The sequence below is a fragment of the Sapajus apella genome, unplaced genomic scaffold, assembly GCF_009761245.1.
Source record: "Sapajus apella isolate SASKATOON/1434 unplaced genomic scaffold, GSC_monkey_1.0 scaffold13, whole genome shotgun sequence".
NCBI classification, from domain to species: Eukaryota; Metazoa; Chordata; class Mammalia; order Primates; family Cebidae; genus Sapajus; species Sapajus apella.
The window spans coordinates 32997558-33016421 of NW_022436953.1; the positions used below are offsets into that span (position 1 = coordinate 32997558).

Sequence of the window (18864 nt, forward strand, 5' to 3'; positions counted from 1 at the left end):
CCTGGGTTAGAAACCCTGGACAAGAGCCCAACGGGGCTCATATGCTGCTCTGTGGAGCTCCTTGAGGCAAAGAAGTGGGGGATCCATGTACCCCACACAGGACAGTGGTCAGCCCTGGGCCACCCAATCACGGAGATTGACTCCAGACACCTCCAGGTATGGCAGCTTGGACCACCAGGGCGATCTCTGGAGAACATAGCCATGGGAGCTGGGAATACCCACCACAGTCCTCCACACCCAGAAGCATCCCCGTGACATTTACTGCCCCAAATGACACAGCCAGGACAAGTGAGGTACAAGCTGGGTTTCATGCCCAGACCAGCTTCAGTAAGGCTGCCCCAGCCTGCATCGGCCCCATGGTACTCTTGAGATTACGCAGCTGAATCTTTGGACCCCCTGACTTTGTCATCGTGGACTTTCACTGTATCTGTCTAATCGCAAACATAAGCTGCCTATTCTAATATCAGGAGCTATTTTAATAAAAATGCAGGATTAAAGTAAGAGCTTAGATCAGGACATCAGTGAATAAGACTGGTGGCCAACTCATCCGTGTTGCCCTTTTGTGGGCCTCAGTACCCTTGAAGATAAATGACACTATTCATAGAGCATTTGAAAATTCTTGCATTTCACTCTGAAGAGAAAAACCATATGCATGGTCTAAGAATGTTTTCCAAACACGACTAATTCTAGTCGAGTGTTGGTGGAGATCGTTCATACAGTAAACGTTTGCAGCCAATAGGGGTACCAAGTCGGGGGTACAGTCTTGCAGATTTCTGTGAATTGTGTATACAGAGGAAATATGGGCAGGCAGTGACAAAATGTTGGGGTTTGTAACGCTAGAAGTTTCTAGACTGATGGAAATCTTAAAAAGTATAAATAAAACTTCAGCTGCTGCAGCATTTTTTTAAGCTGGTAAAACGTAACTGTTATTCATTAAGGTTTTCGGGGCCACAGAGTCAGGCCCCCTGGCTCTTGCCTCTGCCTCTGTGATGGTGTTTTCTGGAACAAGGCCCCGGGCGTGCGAGGCCCTCGCAGGAATATTTCCGCCTGTGTCAGGAGCTGGCTGTTGGGCGTGAGACTCGAGGGGAGGAATGGCTGGGACCCGGCGCAGTTTGGGAGTAGCACAGCAGCCGCAAGGGCGCCTCAAAAGCCGGGACTTTGGGACAAGGGGCCCAGAGTGCATGTGTCAATCACTACAGATGCCAGCGAAACCGTGTCTTAAGTGGAACCATCTGGAAGGACAAGGAGGCTTTGTCAGAGTCTCCTCCCACTCCGTTGCCAGGAGGCTGGTCCAGCACCAACTCAAGGAGAAACTGCAGGTCCCTGGGAGAGTGGGGGGAGGCCCCCGAGGGAACACCCTGGGATGGGGGGATTCTTACGTGGGAGCGTGAGTATCTGCACCCAAATGGAAAGCACAAGAGCAGCGTGAGCCCTCCCTCCAATGCCACCGTGGGTCATGGGCCGGCGTGCTTTTTAATTTTATTGTGGCAGGAACACTTGCCATGAGATGTGCCCTCTTAGCAGAGTTTTAAGTATATCATATGGCCTTGTTACCTACCGGCACAGTGCTGTTCGCAGATCTCCAGAATCGATGCATCTGCCATAACTGAAATTTTATACCGACTGATTTGTAACTGCCCGTTTTCCCCTCCCTCCAGCTGCTGCAAGCATCATTCTATTCTGTGCTTCTCTGAGCTCAGTTTCCAGGTTCCACAGAGAAGCGAATCACGCAGCATGTGTTTTCCTGTGTCTGGCTTGTTTCATGTCGCATCACGTCCTCCGGCTTTGTCCCTGTTGTCACATAGGACAGGGTTTCCTCCTTTTTAAAGACTGAATAATATTCCCTCGTATGCATATGTCACATTCTCCTCATCCGCTGCCTTTGAGTGGGCACGCAGGTTGTTTTCACATCCAGGCTCTTGTGAAAAGTGCCACAATGAACACAGGAGTTCTAACATCTCTTTGAGATCTCATTATAATTCTTTGGGATACACAGTCAGAAGTGGGATTGCTGGATCACATGGTAGTGCTATTTCAGTTTTCTGAGGAACTTCCACACTGTTTGCGGTGGTGGCGGCACCATTTTGCATTCCTACCAACAGTGTGTGCAGCTTCCAATTGCTTCACATTCTTACCAACACTTGTCTTTTGTTTTTTAAAATAAGGACGAGGTGGTATCTCACTGTGATTTTGATTTGCAATGCCCTGATGAGTAGTGACGTTGTGCATCTTTTCATCTATCTGTTAAAGGTATCCCAACTTCTGATTTCAAAATATATTACAAAGCTACAGTAATAAAAAACAGTACAGTACTAACGTAAAGACTGATCTGTAGAACAATGGAATAGAGTCAAGAAATAAATCCATCCATATATGGTCAACTGCTCTTCAATAAGGGTGCGAAGAATACAAAATGGGTGAAAACAGTCTCTTCAACAAATGGTATTGGGAAAACTGGATGTGCACATGCAAAAGAATGAAACTGAACCCTCCTCTTACACCATACAAAAAAAAAATCAACTCAAAATGGATTAAAGACGTCCATGTAAGTCCTAAAACTATAAAACTCCTAGATTTCACCAGGTGGGCTAATGTTTAGCAAACAAACAAACAAAAGACTCCTAGAAAAAAAAAAAGAGAGAGAACGCTTCATGGCATTGGAATTAATTTCCTGGATATTACCCCAAATGCACGGGGAACAAAAGCAAAAATAGACAAGTGGGATTTCATCAAACTGAAAAGCTTCTTTACAGCAAAGGAAACGAGTAGAGAGGCAGCCTACAGAACGGGAGAACATATTTGCAAACCACATATCTGATAAAGGGTTAATTTCCAAAATGTTTGAGGAATTCACACAACTCAAAAGCAAAAAAAGTAACAGTCCAATTTAAAAATGGGCTTCGGACATTTCTCCAACGAGGTAGGAATGGCCACGGGTCATTTTTGACCATCAACAACTTGTAGTGATTGGCCAACGCATTTATAGACTCTTGAGATTGAATTTCTTCTGCTGATTCAAATTAATTATTAAAAGTCTTGTCAATAATGTTTGAAAGAATTAAGAATTGTGGATCATCACTGAATTGACTTCCTGAAATGTGAATTAATGGGCCTCAACTGGCTGGGCGCAGTAGCTCACATGTGTAATCCCAGCACTTTGGGAGACCGAGGTGGGCAGATCACTAGGTCAGGAGTTTGAGACCAGCCTAGCAAATGTGGTGAAACCCTGTCTCTACTAAAAATACAAAAACATTAGCCAGGCGTGGTGGTGCATGCCTGTAGTCCCAGCTACTCAGGAGACTGAGACAGGAGAATTGCTTGAACCTGGAAGGCAGACGTTGCAGTGAGCTGAGATCAACGCTGCACTACAGCCTGGGTGTCAGAGCAAGACTGTCTCAGAAAGAAAAAAAAGATGGGCCTCACCAGAAGAGTGATGAAATAGATCATTTTAACTGAAAAATGCATTGGTGGCCTGCCCAGGCCCCCAGATGTCGTGACTTAGGCAGTGGTACCAAGGTGAAGGTGAGCGTCTTCCTAGACTGGAAAGGTAAACTCTTCAAATTATTCCCCAAAATGCTTCCCACTCTACAGCCAGGGAATGGCCTGCACCTCCACAAAGGACCGCATGTTACTGTGTCCTGAATGACGTGGGCAGACAATGTGCTGTAACAGTTCTGAGGTTCACAGTGTGGTCTGTGGCGTCTCCTGGGAGCTTATTCAAAATGCAGAATCCCAGGCCTTGCCCCAGTCTTAGAATCTGCATTTTAACCAGATACCCACTCCCACTCTGCCACCCCACGACCCATGTGCACATCTAGGGGTGACAGTCTGTGGAGGCGATGCTGGAGTGCAGGAGGCCAGGCCTGACCCCAGCATCTGACCACGGACAAGTGACGCAGCCTCCTCAAGCCTCTCTTTTTAGTACAATGAAGGTACTTCTTCTCTCAAGGAGTTTTGGGGGTTAAACACGATCATGTAAGTCAAGTACTCAGCACGGTGTCTGACATACAGTGTGCTGAGGAAAGATGGGCTTCCTTCCCTTTGCATTTGGGGAAAATGCACTAGTAGGTTTTAAACAGCAATTTTTTCAGAAATGATATAACAGTTATAAACAGAAACTGTAATTGAACAAAGATTATCTGGGATGAGCTGAAAGTGCAGGACCTATACTAACAAAATGGGAAAGTGTTTATCAGAGCAAAACATGCCATGTGTCTGAATAAGTCTCAATACTGTAAAGCTACTCCTTAGCCTACAATTAATCAATAATCAGCATAAACCCATCAATACTTTACGTGGGGTATTTCTTTGAGATTTGACAAAATGATCCTAAAGCCGATCATACCCATGCAGGTGCACTAGACCTGGGCACACATGTATTCACTCTTTGGCATGTGTGTTATATTTTAATAAAAAGCCCACCCCCACACATGCACAGTGTTACGGCCACTGGATGAGAAAGGTCAAATCACAGAGAAGCAAGTACAGAAACTACCCCGTGTATGATAAAAATGGAACAGACAGTCAATGGAAAATACATGGTTAGAATAACTGATTAATATTTGGGGGAAAAAATAGATGTATCACCCTTTACCCTTCAGAAAGTTGCAGCTAAAGTTTTAAATGTCAGAACTCTGCAAAAATGTAGATGTATAAGTTACAATCAACTCATGTAATGTACATGACCTTGGGGAAAGGAGGGCCTTTCTTGAATGATTCTAAGGCTAGAAGCCAGCAAAAAGGAGGCTGACAGATATGACAGAGAAAAATTGTGTGGCAAACGATATATAAACATTATTGAAAAGAAAGTGAAAATAATAAACTGGGAAAAATATTTCCAACGTGAGAGAAAAACAGACTCAATGGCCTTAATATATAAAGAACTCTTAAAAATAAGTAATGAAGACACATACGCCAATAGAAAACTGGGCAAGGGTGGAAAGTTTTTAAAACACACAAATGGCCAGTGAGCACCTCCGAAAAGCAGTGTGTGGCATGCAAATGAACACTCAACTAGTGAAGATCACACTGGCATCCATCAAAAGAGGAGCCCTGCCAAAAATTCAAAATGGAATCTGCTTACACTTCTACCAATTTATCATCTACCAATTTATAGAAAACACAGGTCAGAGAAGCAGGTAAAACCTCAAGGAGATATAATTAGCAAAATCAGCACAAACTCTACTATCCAGTTTCTGGAGGGGAAGAGAGGAAGGGAAGATCCCCGCTTAGAGAGAGAGACTTAGGAACCCATCAGCTTGTCATAGTGTGTGGCCCTGATGTGGATCCCAATTCAAGCAAGTTGCAAAACACAAAACAAAACAAAAACGATCATTATGAAATTGATGAAGCATGTAGAAATTTGACCAAAAGGTAGGTATTTCATGATATAAGGAATTACTGTAAATTTTGTGTTAGGAGAGACAAACGTATTGTGGTTTTGGTTTTCAAAAGTCTCTTTAGGAGAGACATTGAAAAAACAGCACGGCTGCAGCCATATTCTGTCTGGCATTTGCATCTCACAGAGGGACCGAGTGGGAACAGGCAGGCAGGGCTGGCAGTGCCCAGGCATCACGGGAGCTGGATGAGAGCTGATGGGGCTCCACGTCGTTTGTTTAACCTGCTTACTTTTGTGCACGCAAAATGCTCCATTAAAAAAAAATGGCTCTGCCAATGTTGGTGCAGAGGGATGGGACATGGGCTCTTGACACCTTTCCAGAGGGCAGAAGACCAGAAGGTGCCCTCTGATCCAGCAGTGCAACTTCTAGAACATTCTAATGAATATAAGCAAAGCTTTACAAAATATAAGGATGTTTAGACAGCAACTTCTATAATAGGAAGCAGATAGATAGAACCTACGCACTCGTTGTGAAGGAACTGGGTAAATGTGACATTTCCATTTAACGGTATACTGTGTAACAGTAATACTTAAAATGGCAATCTATTACATATTGACATGAAAAGATGCACATGGTGTTAACATTAGAAATATATACTAGGCTGTGCACAGTGGCTCACACCTGTAATCCCAGCACTGTGAGAGGCCAAGGTGGGCAGATGGCTTGAGCCTAGAAGTTCAAGACCAGCCTGGACAACACGGTGAAGCCCCACCTCTACAAAAAATACAAAACTTAGCTGGGTGTGGTGGCGCACACCTGTGGTCCCAGCTACTCAGGAGGCTGAGGAGGTACCCATCTGGGCCTGGGAAGTCAAGGCTGCAGTGAGCCATGACTGTACCCCTACACTCCAGCCTGGGAAACAGCAATATACAATATAAATTTTAAAACTATAAGCTCATGAGCATATATTCACATAGAAAAAATTTTGAAAGGACACACCTCAAAATGCTAACGTAAGTTACTTTTGAGTAATGGGATTATGGATGACTTATTTTCATTTTTATCTAAAATTTATACTTTTTTTCTTTCATAAGTATGGATTTCAAGTAGACTTTTTTATTGTTTTAAAAACAAATTTGGAAATAAACTATATTGTAAAAGGAAAAACATTTCAAATGGTGTTACTATACCTTTGTTAGCCACTTACCATGCTTTTGAGTGATCTACAATGAGTTTCATAAGTTGCTGGCCTAGAAACCATAATCATAAACTTACTTTGTGAGATTATTAAAGGTCTGTTTTGACGTTTTTAGGCCCCATATCCTCCCAAAAGCAATAGCAGATTATAATTAAAGAACAAATTGAAAATGTATCTAATGGAAATACACACACATCAATGCCCAGAGTGTTTCCTTGGGGTGTAGGAAAATGTCTTTTTTCTCCTCTTTTGACAAGAATACAAAGATGAAGCACTTTAAAGGGATAATCCCATTTCACGCTCGTCACGGGTACATCAAGACCCAGTTTAGGGAAATCTATGCAGGTTTTGCCTATTAGCTAATCTGTTTTAGTACCTGTGGTGCTGACAAATTAATTTGGCAGGGAGAAACCGTTCTGCATGGGGCAAGCTCTTCCAGGTAATCCCAGCATGAGGCGGGTTGGGCTGGAGAGCAGAGACAGTCCTGTGGCCAGGGATGACTCTGGAGCCAGGGCGGTGGGGCTGAAGGCCAGCTTGGATGCCAGGGCAGCTGTGACAGTAAGTCAGGAGGTGGGTGAGGAGCGGCTGCCAGAGGACAACCAGGCTGTAGACAGGATCTCTGTCCACAAAGGCCAGACTAGGCTGGGACTGAGGTGTGGACCACACCGAGGAAGGTCTGGAATTTCTGAGCCTTCTATTTCATGGCCTGCACTAAAATGGTTGAAAACACGAAGAAACTGTTGCCATCCCCCATTTCAGGTACCCAGTGACAAGTTCCTCCATTCCCTTCACAGTTCAGGAAGTCCAGCACCTGGATAAAGCTGCTGCTTCTCCACTGTGATGGTTAATATCGAGTGTCAACTTGATTGAAGGATGCCAGGTATTGTTCCTGGGTGTGTCTGTGATGGTATTGCCAAAGGAGCTTAACATGTGAGTCAGTGGACTGGGAGAGGCGGACCCACTCTCAGTCTGGGTGAATACCATCGAATCAGCTGCCAGCTCAGCCAGAATAAAGCAGGCAGAGGAACATGGAAAGACTGGACTGGCTGAGGCTCCCCGCCTCCGTCTTTCTCCCATGCCAGATGCTTCCTGCCCTCAAGCATCAGACTCCACGTTCTTCAGCTTATGGACTCTTGAACTTGCTTACACCAGTGCTTTGCCAGGGGCTCTTGGGCCCTCGGCCACAGAACTGAAGCCGCACTGTTGGCTTCTCTACTGCTGTGGTTTTGGGACTCGGACTGGCTTTCCTGCTCCTCAGCTTGCAGATGGCCTATTGTGGGACCTCACCGTGTGATTGTGTGAGTCAATCCTCCTTAATAAACTCCCCTTCATATTCACATCCATCCTGTTCTGTCCCTCTAGAGAACCCATTGACACCCACATTCCGGCCAGCTGCACCTCATCCCTTTCGTCCTTGTCACCTGGTCATGTTTCGCGGGCTTTGCTTTTCCAGAGCAGAAGGCCTGCTTTGGGCTGGAGGGGCTGTGCACCGGGAGGGAGGGTGCTGACACAGAGGTCACGCTGCAGGCTAAGGACAACCCGAGGGCGACCTCCCACCACACAGATGGGAACCAGAGGCTCCAGTCGGCCCAAGGACTCATCAAGGACACATGGAGATGGTCGGTGGAGATGAGATGGAAACTCATGTCTGTCCGACTCTCAAGTGGGGACATTTTCCGTGGGGCAGGAGGATGCCCGGGGACTGTTCTCTAGCAAAAGCCAGCTTCATATAAACAGCGCAAGGGACGCACGCCATTTCTGCTACAAAACACCAATAGACACCGCATGGACACCTGCTCTCTCCATAAACGAGGGTGAGAGGGAAGAGTTTACACACAAAACGAACATGCTGTGAAACTAAGGTTTTTTCCCCACAAAAATTAAGATGTGTATCTCATTTTGAAAAGAGAAGAACAAACTAAAGCTCTTCAGAGAAACCTTTTTTTTTTTTTTTTTTTTTGAGACATAGAGTCTCACTCTTTTGTCCAGGCTGGAGTGCAGTGGTGCAATCTCGGCTCACTGCAACCTCCACCTCCCAGGTTCAAGCAATTCTCCTGCCTCAGCCTCCTGAATAGCTGGGATTACAGGTACCAGTCACCGAGCCCGGCTAATTTTTATATTTTAGTAGAGACGGGGTTTCGCCATGTTAGCCAGGCTGGACTCGAACTCCTGACCTCGTGATCCACCCGCCTCGGCCTCCCAAAGTGCTAGGATTACAGGCGTGAACCACCGCGTGCAGCCACAAAAATCTTTTTTAAGGTCACAAATGCCAACACCTCCTCCCTCCCTCCCGGCTGTGGCTGTCTGGCACGGACTGACATTTTCGAATCTAGTCACAGCTCTGGGATCTCACCCAGGTTAATGGAGACATGTCCTGTAATGCTGGACAATCCGTACCCCAGGTGGCTCTCACTGGCCTCCCTTCAACACCTCGTCTTCCTCTGCTCCATCTTTCCCGTGCGCAACTCTCCCCATGACCCAATGCCACAGTTATTTATAGAGTGGACTCTTCCCAAATCAGTGCCGAGGACGGTCCCTGGAGGGAACACCGTCCCTGCAGATAACATGATGCGGACAGGAGCTTATAAACAGGACATCTCAGGAAGCTTCAAACCCAGAGAAAAGAATGCCAGCCTCACTGTCAGACAATACATTGAAAACCCAAGAGACAATGAGTAATTTCCACTTTAATATAAAAGGGATCCTGTCACTGGTAACTTCAGTTGGGGAATAGACTGGACATTAGCATTCAGTAAAATTCACTTCCAGATTAGAACATGTTCCATATACAAACAAGTCTTTCAATGAAAGAGTAGGTAAGCAGTGCTGGGTACACTGGCAAAACAATGAAAAATCACAATGGCAGGGCTGCGTCTGGGTGGGCCTCCACAGGCCATGAGTGCCCAGGCTCACAGGAAGTTTGATACAAGACTTTTTGACTTGTAAATAATGCAACTGATGCCCCTCTCAAGCAAGACATTCGAGGAGGCTGCAGTCCGTAGTCATGAGTTGGGTGCTCTTCTGCAGTGACGTGGATTCCTGGTTCTCCTGCAGAGGACGGTGGGTTCACCAGAACGAGAAGACACACAAACCTCCCTACCTGCAGAGGGCACCAGCTGCCATCTGAACAGGCAGGTGTGCAAACCCATCTGTAGGAGATTCCCATTTGCTGCAACGTGAAGGGCTCGGAACCAAAGCTGGAATCTTCTTTTTTCCAGCTTGCATTTCCTAATGATTCTTGGTATGGTTAAAATGTCCCTACAAAGACAAAACAGCGCATGGCGGGAATTAGTTTACCTTGGCCACATTAATACGCCTTGGCTATACACTTGCCAACACAAAGCACAACGTTTAAAATGACTGCTTGTGATATCTAAATTTTTGAGGTATCTATCTATAAATATATTAATATATATTATATCATAATTAAGATATTTAAAGCATTTCCAGTAGTGCCTGGTACATAGAACGTTTTTAATAAATGTTACTTCCCTTCTTTCCCTTTTTTTTTTAAAGACGGGGTTTCGCCATGTTGGTCAGGCTGGTCTTGAGCTCCCGACCTCAGGGGATCCGCCCACCCTGACCTCCAAAGCTTCTTTCCTATAGTACTATGAGGAATAACAAGAGAATAAAAATAATATTCATATATTCATGAAATGAATTTTTAAAAAATGTCTAAATATTGAATCAAGATTCAGCACAAAAGCAACACAGAAGTGGCTCCTCTTACCAGGGACATCTGGGAGTAACAGAGGCTCATGGCAATCCCCACCAGGGCCCCTCCAACCCCCACCCATCTCCTGGAGCAGGCCTCTTGTCCCCTCACCTTCACCTGCAGAAGTAACTGGGAGAACCAGATGGCTGGGGACAGACAGTTGGCCAGACACAGGACCACTGTGCAATGAGAGGCTCGTCGGCATCTAGGAATCTGTCACACTTGGCCACATCTCCTGGCACACAGCAGTGTGGCTCCCTGGCCCACAGGCAGAGACAGGCACGGCCTCCCTGTCCTGCAAGGACTCCACCCTCAGGGTAATGGGCTCGTAGGCTGGCTGCAGCCCAGGAAGGGTTGGGTAGGCTGGCTGCTGGGGGAACAAAGCAGTCTGGTCCTCGATGACGTCCCTGCTTCCTGGAAGACAGGGGTTGCCCTGAGCCACGGGGACCAGACAGGAGAGACCCCAGCCCTGCCTGGAGGTACCATCAGACAGCGGAGTACTGAAGTGACACTGATGGCTCCTTCACAATCATAACGAAATGCTACAGGAGCCAGGGAAGACAGCACGTGACCCTGCCTCATGAGGAGGCTGAAGAAGGCTTCACACAAGGAGAAGTACCTCGGGTGGGCCACAGAGGAGCAAGAGGTAGGAGGGTGTACCCAAGCAGTAAGAACGAGGTTAGATTGTGCCAGGAACAGAGAGGCTGTCTGTGGCGACTGGAGTGGGGCTTGTGGCACACATGGCAGGGATGGGAGCAGCTGTCGGGGGTCAGGCAGCACTGAGGTGTGAAAGGCCCTGGCTGCCATGGTGAATACAGGTGCTGCATTTATTCAACAGGCCCGCACTTCCCAGAATATTCCGGGAATCACACGTGCAGCAGGTATCCCTTTTCAAAAGGACATTTTGGAAACAAGTTTCTTCATGCAATTCTCAAGGTCTTTCATAGTCTAACGGACAACAAATCCCTGAAAGGTGGGGGAAAGTATGTAGCATTTCCTGAACTTCTCTGGACAGGAACCTGTTCTGTTGGGAGACTGAGTGTAGGAACCCAGCTGGCGAACCGTGGCTCTGGGCTGTGCACTGAAGGCGCAGTCAGCAGAAGCCTGGAGGCTCACTTGGAAGTTTCGTGGGGTGCACGGCACCCAAAAGACAGGAGGCTTCTCTTAGGGGAGAGACAGGGGGATTGCAGGGAAATGCTATTTAATTCACTTCATCATCACCAACCACATAAATCAAAAAACATTTTTTTTAAGCTATTCACCGAGGCGTCTTACTCCTGACGCACCCTTCCCTGCCCTGTTCAAGGAGGGGTGTATCTGGAAGACATGTTTGAGACGCAATGGATAAAACTTGGGGACAAAGACAGGGCCACATCAATTTGAAGACTGAGATCCAGAAATTTTTTTTTTTTTTGGACAGGGTCTGGCTCTGTCACCCAGGCTGCATTGCAGTGTCACAATCATGGCTCACTGCAGCCTCAGCCTCCTGGGCTAAAGAGATACTTCCACCTCAGCCTATTGGGTAGCTGGGACTACAGGCGCCTGCCATCACACCTGGCTAATTTTTGTATTTTGTTCGTTTGTTTTTGTAGAGAGAAAGTTTCATCATGCTGTCCAGGCTGGTCTAGAACTCCTGGGCTCGGGATCCACCGGCCTCAGCCTTCCAAAGTGTTGGGATTATAGGAGTAAGCCAATGCAGTTGGCCAAGACGTAGAATCTTAGACACAGAGGAGCCTTTAGAAATCGCTCGTTTAAACCTTTTGCCCCCGGTGTGATCTCAAGCCCCCACATTGTCCTACCCTCTCTTCTCAACACAACCCAGTTTGTCTCTGTCTCTCTCAAAGCAAGCAGCCCCCCAATGACACCCAAAGAGAAGCCTGCTACTGACCCCAATCTAGACAGGGCTGGGCCAGTGGGACCTCAGGTCCTCAGACTCTGGGACTCACAGATTGCCCTCATCAGCCACCAGAAGCAGGTCTGATGGCTGACCCTGACCCTGACCCTGACCAGCAGCGTCGGGGTCATTGCATCTCAACTGTGGGTCAATTAAAACGCCTTGCCTCCTGTTTGGTCAGGCTTGAAAAGTGATTTGATAAGCAATAATGAGAAAACTCTTTTCCACTTTTGGTAAAACACAATTCCACGGAGCAAGAGAACTAAATTTGTGAAGAGGAAGATTTTATTTGCTTCTAACCCTGGGATGAAAAGGGCCGGGGGCCAGCTGTTCCCAGCTGCCCCCGCTGCCCAGCGCCTTCTCCTTGGGGCACACGTTTGCAGCCTCAGCCCTTCGTTCATCTCTCATAGCAACGACTTCTTTGCAGGGCCTGCCACCACTCATGAACTCCCTCAAAACGTCCCCCTTTCCTTTTAGGAAGCCCTCCTCACTGGGCTCTCCATGACCTGTCTGTGGGGCCAGCAAGGCAACAGGGACACACCTCATTCCATCTGGGACTAACATGTTAAACACCCAGACTGATGCCTTCACCTCTGGTACATCTAGCTGCAAGGCATCCCTGTAGCCTGGGGGTGGAGAGAACTGCGCCCCGAATCCCCTTCCCTTTTGCTGACACCATCTTTCCCTAACAGGCAGAGCCCTGGCTGTGGTAGCTCCCCACTTCTCCGTAGCACCTGTGTGACAGAATGACAGCAGCCCTCTGTGGATTAAAGATGTTGATGGTTCCTGCCATTACCATCTGCCAGAGAAGTCATTTTTCTTCCTTCAACAGCAGATTCATCTCTACCGCCACAAAACATTCTCCCTTCTCAAGAGAATTCTTCAAAGGCCTACAACAAAAGCTCTGACCTCTAGGACAATCACCCGTCTTGGCAGGTATGCATCTTTGCATGATGAAACGTCTTTATAACACCTGCCACACCCCATGCCAATGGGCATCTGTCATGCTCTTGCCTCATCTTCCTTGCTTACGCCCCATCATCTTCCTCCCTTCCTTGCGCCCCATCATCTTCCTCCCTTCCTTGCGCCCCACGCCAATGGTCTCATCTTCCTCCCTCCCTTACACCCCATCATCTTCCTCCCTTCCTTGCGCCCCACGCCGATGGTCTCATCTTCCTCCCTCCCTTACACCCCATCATCTTCCTCCCTTCCTTGCACCCCACGCAAATGGCCTCATCTTCCTCCCTTCCTTACACCCCATTCTGATGGGCATCTGTCATGCTCTTGCCTCATCTTCCTCTCTTCCTTCTTGGAGGTGTCAACACTCGAAAGTGGGCATGCACCCTTCTGTACCACTCACAACCCCAACAGGAAATAGATACATGGGCTAACAGGAGACCTCATAAGGGGGTACTACAAAAGGGTTCTCACAGAGTTGTCCTGGGAGCCACGACCCAGGGCATAAAGGGCAGCAGCAGCTACCAGAACCCAGAAGGAGGATGTGCCACATGCTGCTGGCTCCTCCAGAGGAGCGGTGGCACGGCCAGGGGACATGGCCACGTACCCTGCCCTCCCTCTCCAGCCTCCTGCTGCCTGCCCCAAACTCCCAAGGGGCTGAGCCCAAAGGGAAATGGAAGAGCCCAGGCATCCACAGATGTAAGCCATGCAGGCTGGCCTCCTGCACAGAATGCCGGGAAAGGTGGGCAGTGGATCTGAGGGGCAAACAACACAAAGCCCAGACAGGAACTTAACAGAGACTTCACCTCGGCCATTTTAAATATGGTCAAAGAACTAAAGTAGATCATGGCCAGGAGCAGTGGCTCACACCTGTAATCCCAGCTCTTTGGGAGGCCAAGGCAGGTGGATCAATTGTGGTCAGGAGTTTGAGACCAGCCTGATCAACATGGAGAAACCCTGCCTCTATTAAAAATACACAATCAGCCGGGCGTGGTGGTGCATGCCTGTAATCCCAGCTACTTGGGTGGCTGAGGCAGGAGAATCAGTTAAATCTGGGAGGCAGGGGTTGCAGTGGGCCGAGAGGGCGCCATTGCACCCAAATCTGGGCAACAAGAAACTCCATCGCAAAAAAAAAGAAGATTGTGATTAAGAATTAACGCAAAAGAGAACAATGTCTCACCAAATAGGTTAATTATCAATAAGAAGAGAATTTTATACATATAAACTAAACAGAAGTTCTACGGTTTAGAAGTATGATTGAAATTAAATATTCAGCCGGGCACGGTGGCTCAAGCCTGTAATCCCAGCACTTTGGGAGGCAGAGGCGGGTGGATCACGAGGTCAAGAGATCGAGACCATCCTGGTCAACATGGTGAAACCCCGTCTCTACTAAAAATACAAAAAATTAGCTGGGCATGGTGGTGCGTGCCTGTAATCCCAGCTACTCAGGAGGCTGAGGCAGGAGAATTGCCTGAACCCAGGAGGCGGAGGTTGCAGTGGGCAGAGATCGCGCCATTGCCCTCCAGCCTGGGTAAAAAGAACGAAACTCCGTCTCAAAAAAAAAAAAAAAAGAAATTAAATATTCATTAAAGGGGCTCAACAGTAGATTTAAGCAGGCAGAAGAACGAACCAATGAACATGAAATCAATTGAGATTATCCAGTTTGAGGAACAGAGAAAAAAAAAGAGTGAAGGAAAATGAACAGAGCTTCAAAGAGACCTGTCTGTGCAGCACCATCAAGTGTCCCAACACACACATAAGCCAGAGTCTCAGAGGAAAAGGACACAGAGAAAGAGGCAGAAGAATATTTTAAAATAATGGCCAAAGACTTCTCAGATTTGATTTGAAAACATTAATCTATATATCCAAGAAACTCAATTAACTTCCACTAGGATGAACCCAAGGGGACCCACACCAAGACACATCATAATCAAATGATCTCAAACTAAAGAATCTTGAACGAAGACAGGGAGAAGCGACATACTACGTGCAAGTGAGCCCCACTGAGAGTAACAGCTGATTTCTCATCAGACATCATGGGAGTGAGACGCAGCGAAAGGACATATTCCAAGTGCCAAAAGAAAGAGCGTCAGTTCCTGTTATCCTCCTTCAATACCCAACAAAACCAATGACACTGAAATTGTAATAATAGAGAAACCAAGACGTCCCCAGATCAACAAAAACAGAAAATCTATTGCTAGACCTGCCTTACAAGAAATGCTGAAGGGGGCCTTCAGGATGAAATGAAGGACACTAGATAGTAACTCATATCCTCATGATACAATCATGTGAATAGAGTTTTCTTCTAACTGATTGTTAGCAGTAAAGAAGAGTTTATCTATTTTTGTGTGTTCATCTTGTATTCAACAGCCTTGCTGGATATTAGTTCTAGTGATTTATCTCTAGATTTTCTGGAATACATATATATATATATATGTATTCCATATATATAGATTTTATATATGTATATAATTATCTATATATATACATATATACGTATATGTATATAAACATATGTGTATGTGTATATATGTACATATATACACATATATATGAGATATATACATATATACATAGAGATTTAGAGATATATCAGAGAGATTTTGAGATACAGAGATCTAAATCTAAGAGATATAAATCTCTCTAAATTTAGAGAGATTTAGAGATATATATGTATATATATACGCATACATACTTATATACGTATGTGTATACGTGAGACGTATACATACACATATATACGTATGTGTTACTGTGTATATATACATGTATATACATATATATATACATGTGACACATGTCTGTATATACAGACGTATATATATATCTACATATATACGTCTATATATACACGTATATATGGAGGGAGAGAGAGAGAGAGAGAGAGAGAGACTGGGTCTCACCCTGCCACCCTGGCTGGAGTAGAGTGGCATAATCATAGCTCACTGCAGCCTCCAACTACTGGGCTCAGGCAATCCTCCTGTCTCAGCCTTCCAAAATGCTGGGATTATAAAAATGAGTCACTGTGCTAAGACTTGGATAGTCTATGTAGATAATTATACTATCTGGAAATAACAATTTAGGCTAGGCATAGTGGCTCACGCCTGTAATCTCAACACTTTGGGAGGCTAAGGCGGGCAGATCACAAGATTAGAAGATTCAAACCATCCTGGCTAACATGGTGAAACCACATCTCTACTAAAAAAAAAACAAAAAAATTAGCTGGGCGTGGTACCACATGCCTGTAATCCCAGCTATTTGGGAGGCTGAGGCAGGAGAATCGCTTGAACCTGGGAGGCGGAGGTTGCAGCGAGCTGAGATCGCACCACAGCATGCCAGCCTGGGTGACAAAAGGGAAACTCCATCTCAAAAAAAAAAAAAATTGTTTTTTGACTTTGCTCTTTCCAGTTCTTATGGCCTTGTTTCTTTTTTCCTTATCACACCATGCCAGCTAGGAGCCCGAGCACACCAAGCAGAAGTGTCAACAGCAGCAGCATCCTCGTTCTTTTCTCTTCAACACGGAAGTTTCCACTAAGTATCACGTCCTTAATTTTTACCAGGAGAAAACCTTCTATTTCTGGTTTGTGGCGTTTTTGAATATATATCATGAATGGGATTAGCATCTGACTGCATGCTGTTTCTGCATCTAACAGGTGATCTCTTTTTTCCCTTTGATCAGACAATGTAGTCGTTTTCCTAATGTTAAATCATCCATGTGTTCCTTTATACAGGTTTGTCAAATCTGTAAAATACCTGTGCTGGTAGCTTTTTGATAACCTTCCCAGATTCTTCCATTGTTATTGATCTGATGATGTTCTCTGTCCTTCAGTCAGTTTTGGTAACTGAATTTTCTAGGGTGGGGAGAGGAACCCAGCGCAGTGGCCATCATCCCAGCCCTAGACCTAGTACAGCCTGTCCACATGCACACCAAGGTGCGTGCCCTTAGCACTCCAAAGATGCTATTCCATGGTCTTCTGACATCTACTGCTACTAACGAGAGATCTGTTGTCAAATTATCATCCCTTTGTGCTTAGCCGAGTCATTTCTCTTTAGCAGCTCTACAGATGTTTCTCTGCCTTTGATGTCCTCCAGTGTCACAATGACATATCTATGTGTGAATACATCACGCCCAAGCTCACCACGATTCTTCAGATGTACAAAAAATGCTATAGACAACAATGTAACAAACACTCATGAAGCATCACATAACTTAGGAGATAAAACAGTAGATATCATCAAAACACTGCACCCTGAGCCCTTACACTCAGTAGAAATAACCCCTTTATTTTGAAGTTGTTTACCACGCTCACAAAAGTTTTTATGCCTTTAGTATATCGATGTGTATATCAATGTTTTCCATGCTTAAAATTATATCTAGATAGTATCATTCTATATAGATTATTCTGTAATTTCCTTTTTTTTATCCATTTGATCCATTTTCACTGCTGTGTATAATATTTCATTGAGGAAATATATCACAATTCATTTATCCATTCTACTAATGAACATTTAGGTTGCTTCCGGCTTTTCTTATGCTAACAGTGCTACAACAGACATTTGTTTTGTTTTGTTTTGTTTTGTTTTGACACAGAGTCTTGCTCCATTACCCAGGCTGGAATGCCGTGGCGGAATCTTGGCTCACTGCAACCTCTGCCTCATGGGCTCAAGTAATTCTCCGGACTCAGCCTCCGACATAGCTGGGACAACGGGCATGGGCCACCACACCCAGCTAACGTTTTTGTGTTTTTAGTAGAGATGAGGTTTCACCATATTGGCCAGGTTGGTCTCAAACTCCTGACCTCAAGTGATCTGCCCGCCTCAGCATTCTAAATACAAATATTTTGTATAATCTTTCTTGGGCACCTATTAGGGTATATATCTAGAACTGTAGCTTCTAGGTCACCAGAAATGCCCACCATCAACTTTACCCATTTATATGGCGTCCAAGGAATTGAACACATCTTTTCACTCTACAACCTCACCCACATTTATAACACCAGATATGTTTATTTTTGCTAACTTTATGGTTTAATTTGCAAGCCCTTAAATTACTAGGAGGGTTGAACACTTATATTTATTGGCTATTTTTAGTTTCCTCTTCTCTGAAATGCCAGGCCAAACAATTTGCCCATTTATTTACTGGACGCCGCTTTGCATATTTATTCAAGATACGCATCTTTCTATTTTAGGCATTCTAAATGTGTTTCCCGCAAAGACCTTTTCTTAGACAACAATGAAGGAATTCTGATATGTAGCATGTCTTAATATATGCAGTCAAATTCTATATTTTCTTTTCTTTTTTATTTTATTTCATTTTAGGTTTTGGGGTACATGTGAAGAACATGCAAAATTGTTGCATAGGAACACACATGGCAGTGTGATTTGCTGCCTTCCTCCCCATCACCTACATCTGGCATTTCTCCCCTTGCTATCTCTCCCCGGCTTCCCACCCCCCACCGTCCCTCCCCTATTTCCCCCCAACTGACCCCAGTGTGTAGTGCTCCCCTCCCTGTGTCCATGTGTTCTCATTGTTCAACACCCGCCTATGAGTGAGAACATGCGGTGTTTGATCTTCTGCTCTTCTGTCAGTTTGCTGAGAATGATGGTTTCCAGGTTCATCCATGTCCCTACAAAGGACCCAAACTCATCGTTTTTGATGGCTGCATAATATTCCATGGTGTATATGTGCCACATTTTCCCTATCCAGTCTATCGTCGATGGGCATTTGGGTTGGTTCCAGGTCTTTGCTATTGTAAACAGT

The 18864-nt window shown here is 45.6% G+C and overlaps 1 protein-coding gene across 4 annotated transcripts in view; it reads right to left on the bottom strand.

The window, feature by feature from the left end:
- Positions 1-9207: 9207 nt before the first annotated feature.
- Positions 9208-18864, bottom strand: part of CUNH10orf143 (chromosome unknown C10orf143 homolog) — a 51739-nt gene continuing 42082 nt past the window's right edge. For all 4 annotated transcript variants that reach the window (XR_004270078.1, XR_004270077.1, XM_032282022.1 and 1 more), the window contains one exon: positions 9208-9795. Coding sequence is in view for 2 of the 4 variants with exons in the window: in XM_032282022.1 (XP_032137913.1) it covers positions 9766-9795 (30 nt within the window). In the remaining 2 variants the exon portion in view is untranslated. The remainder of the gene's footprint in view (positions 9796-18864) is intronic.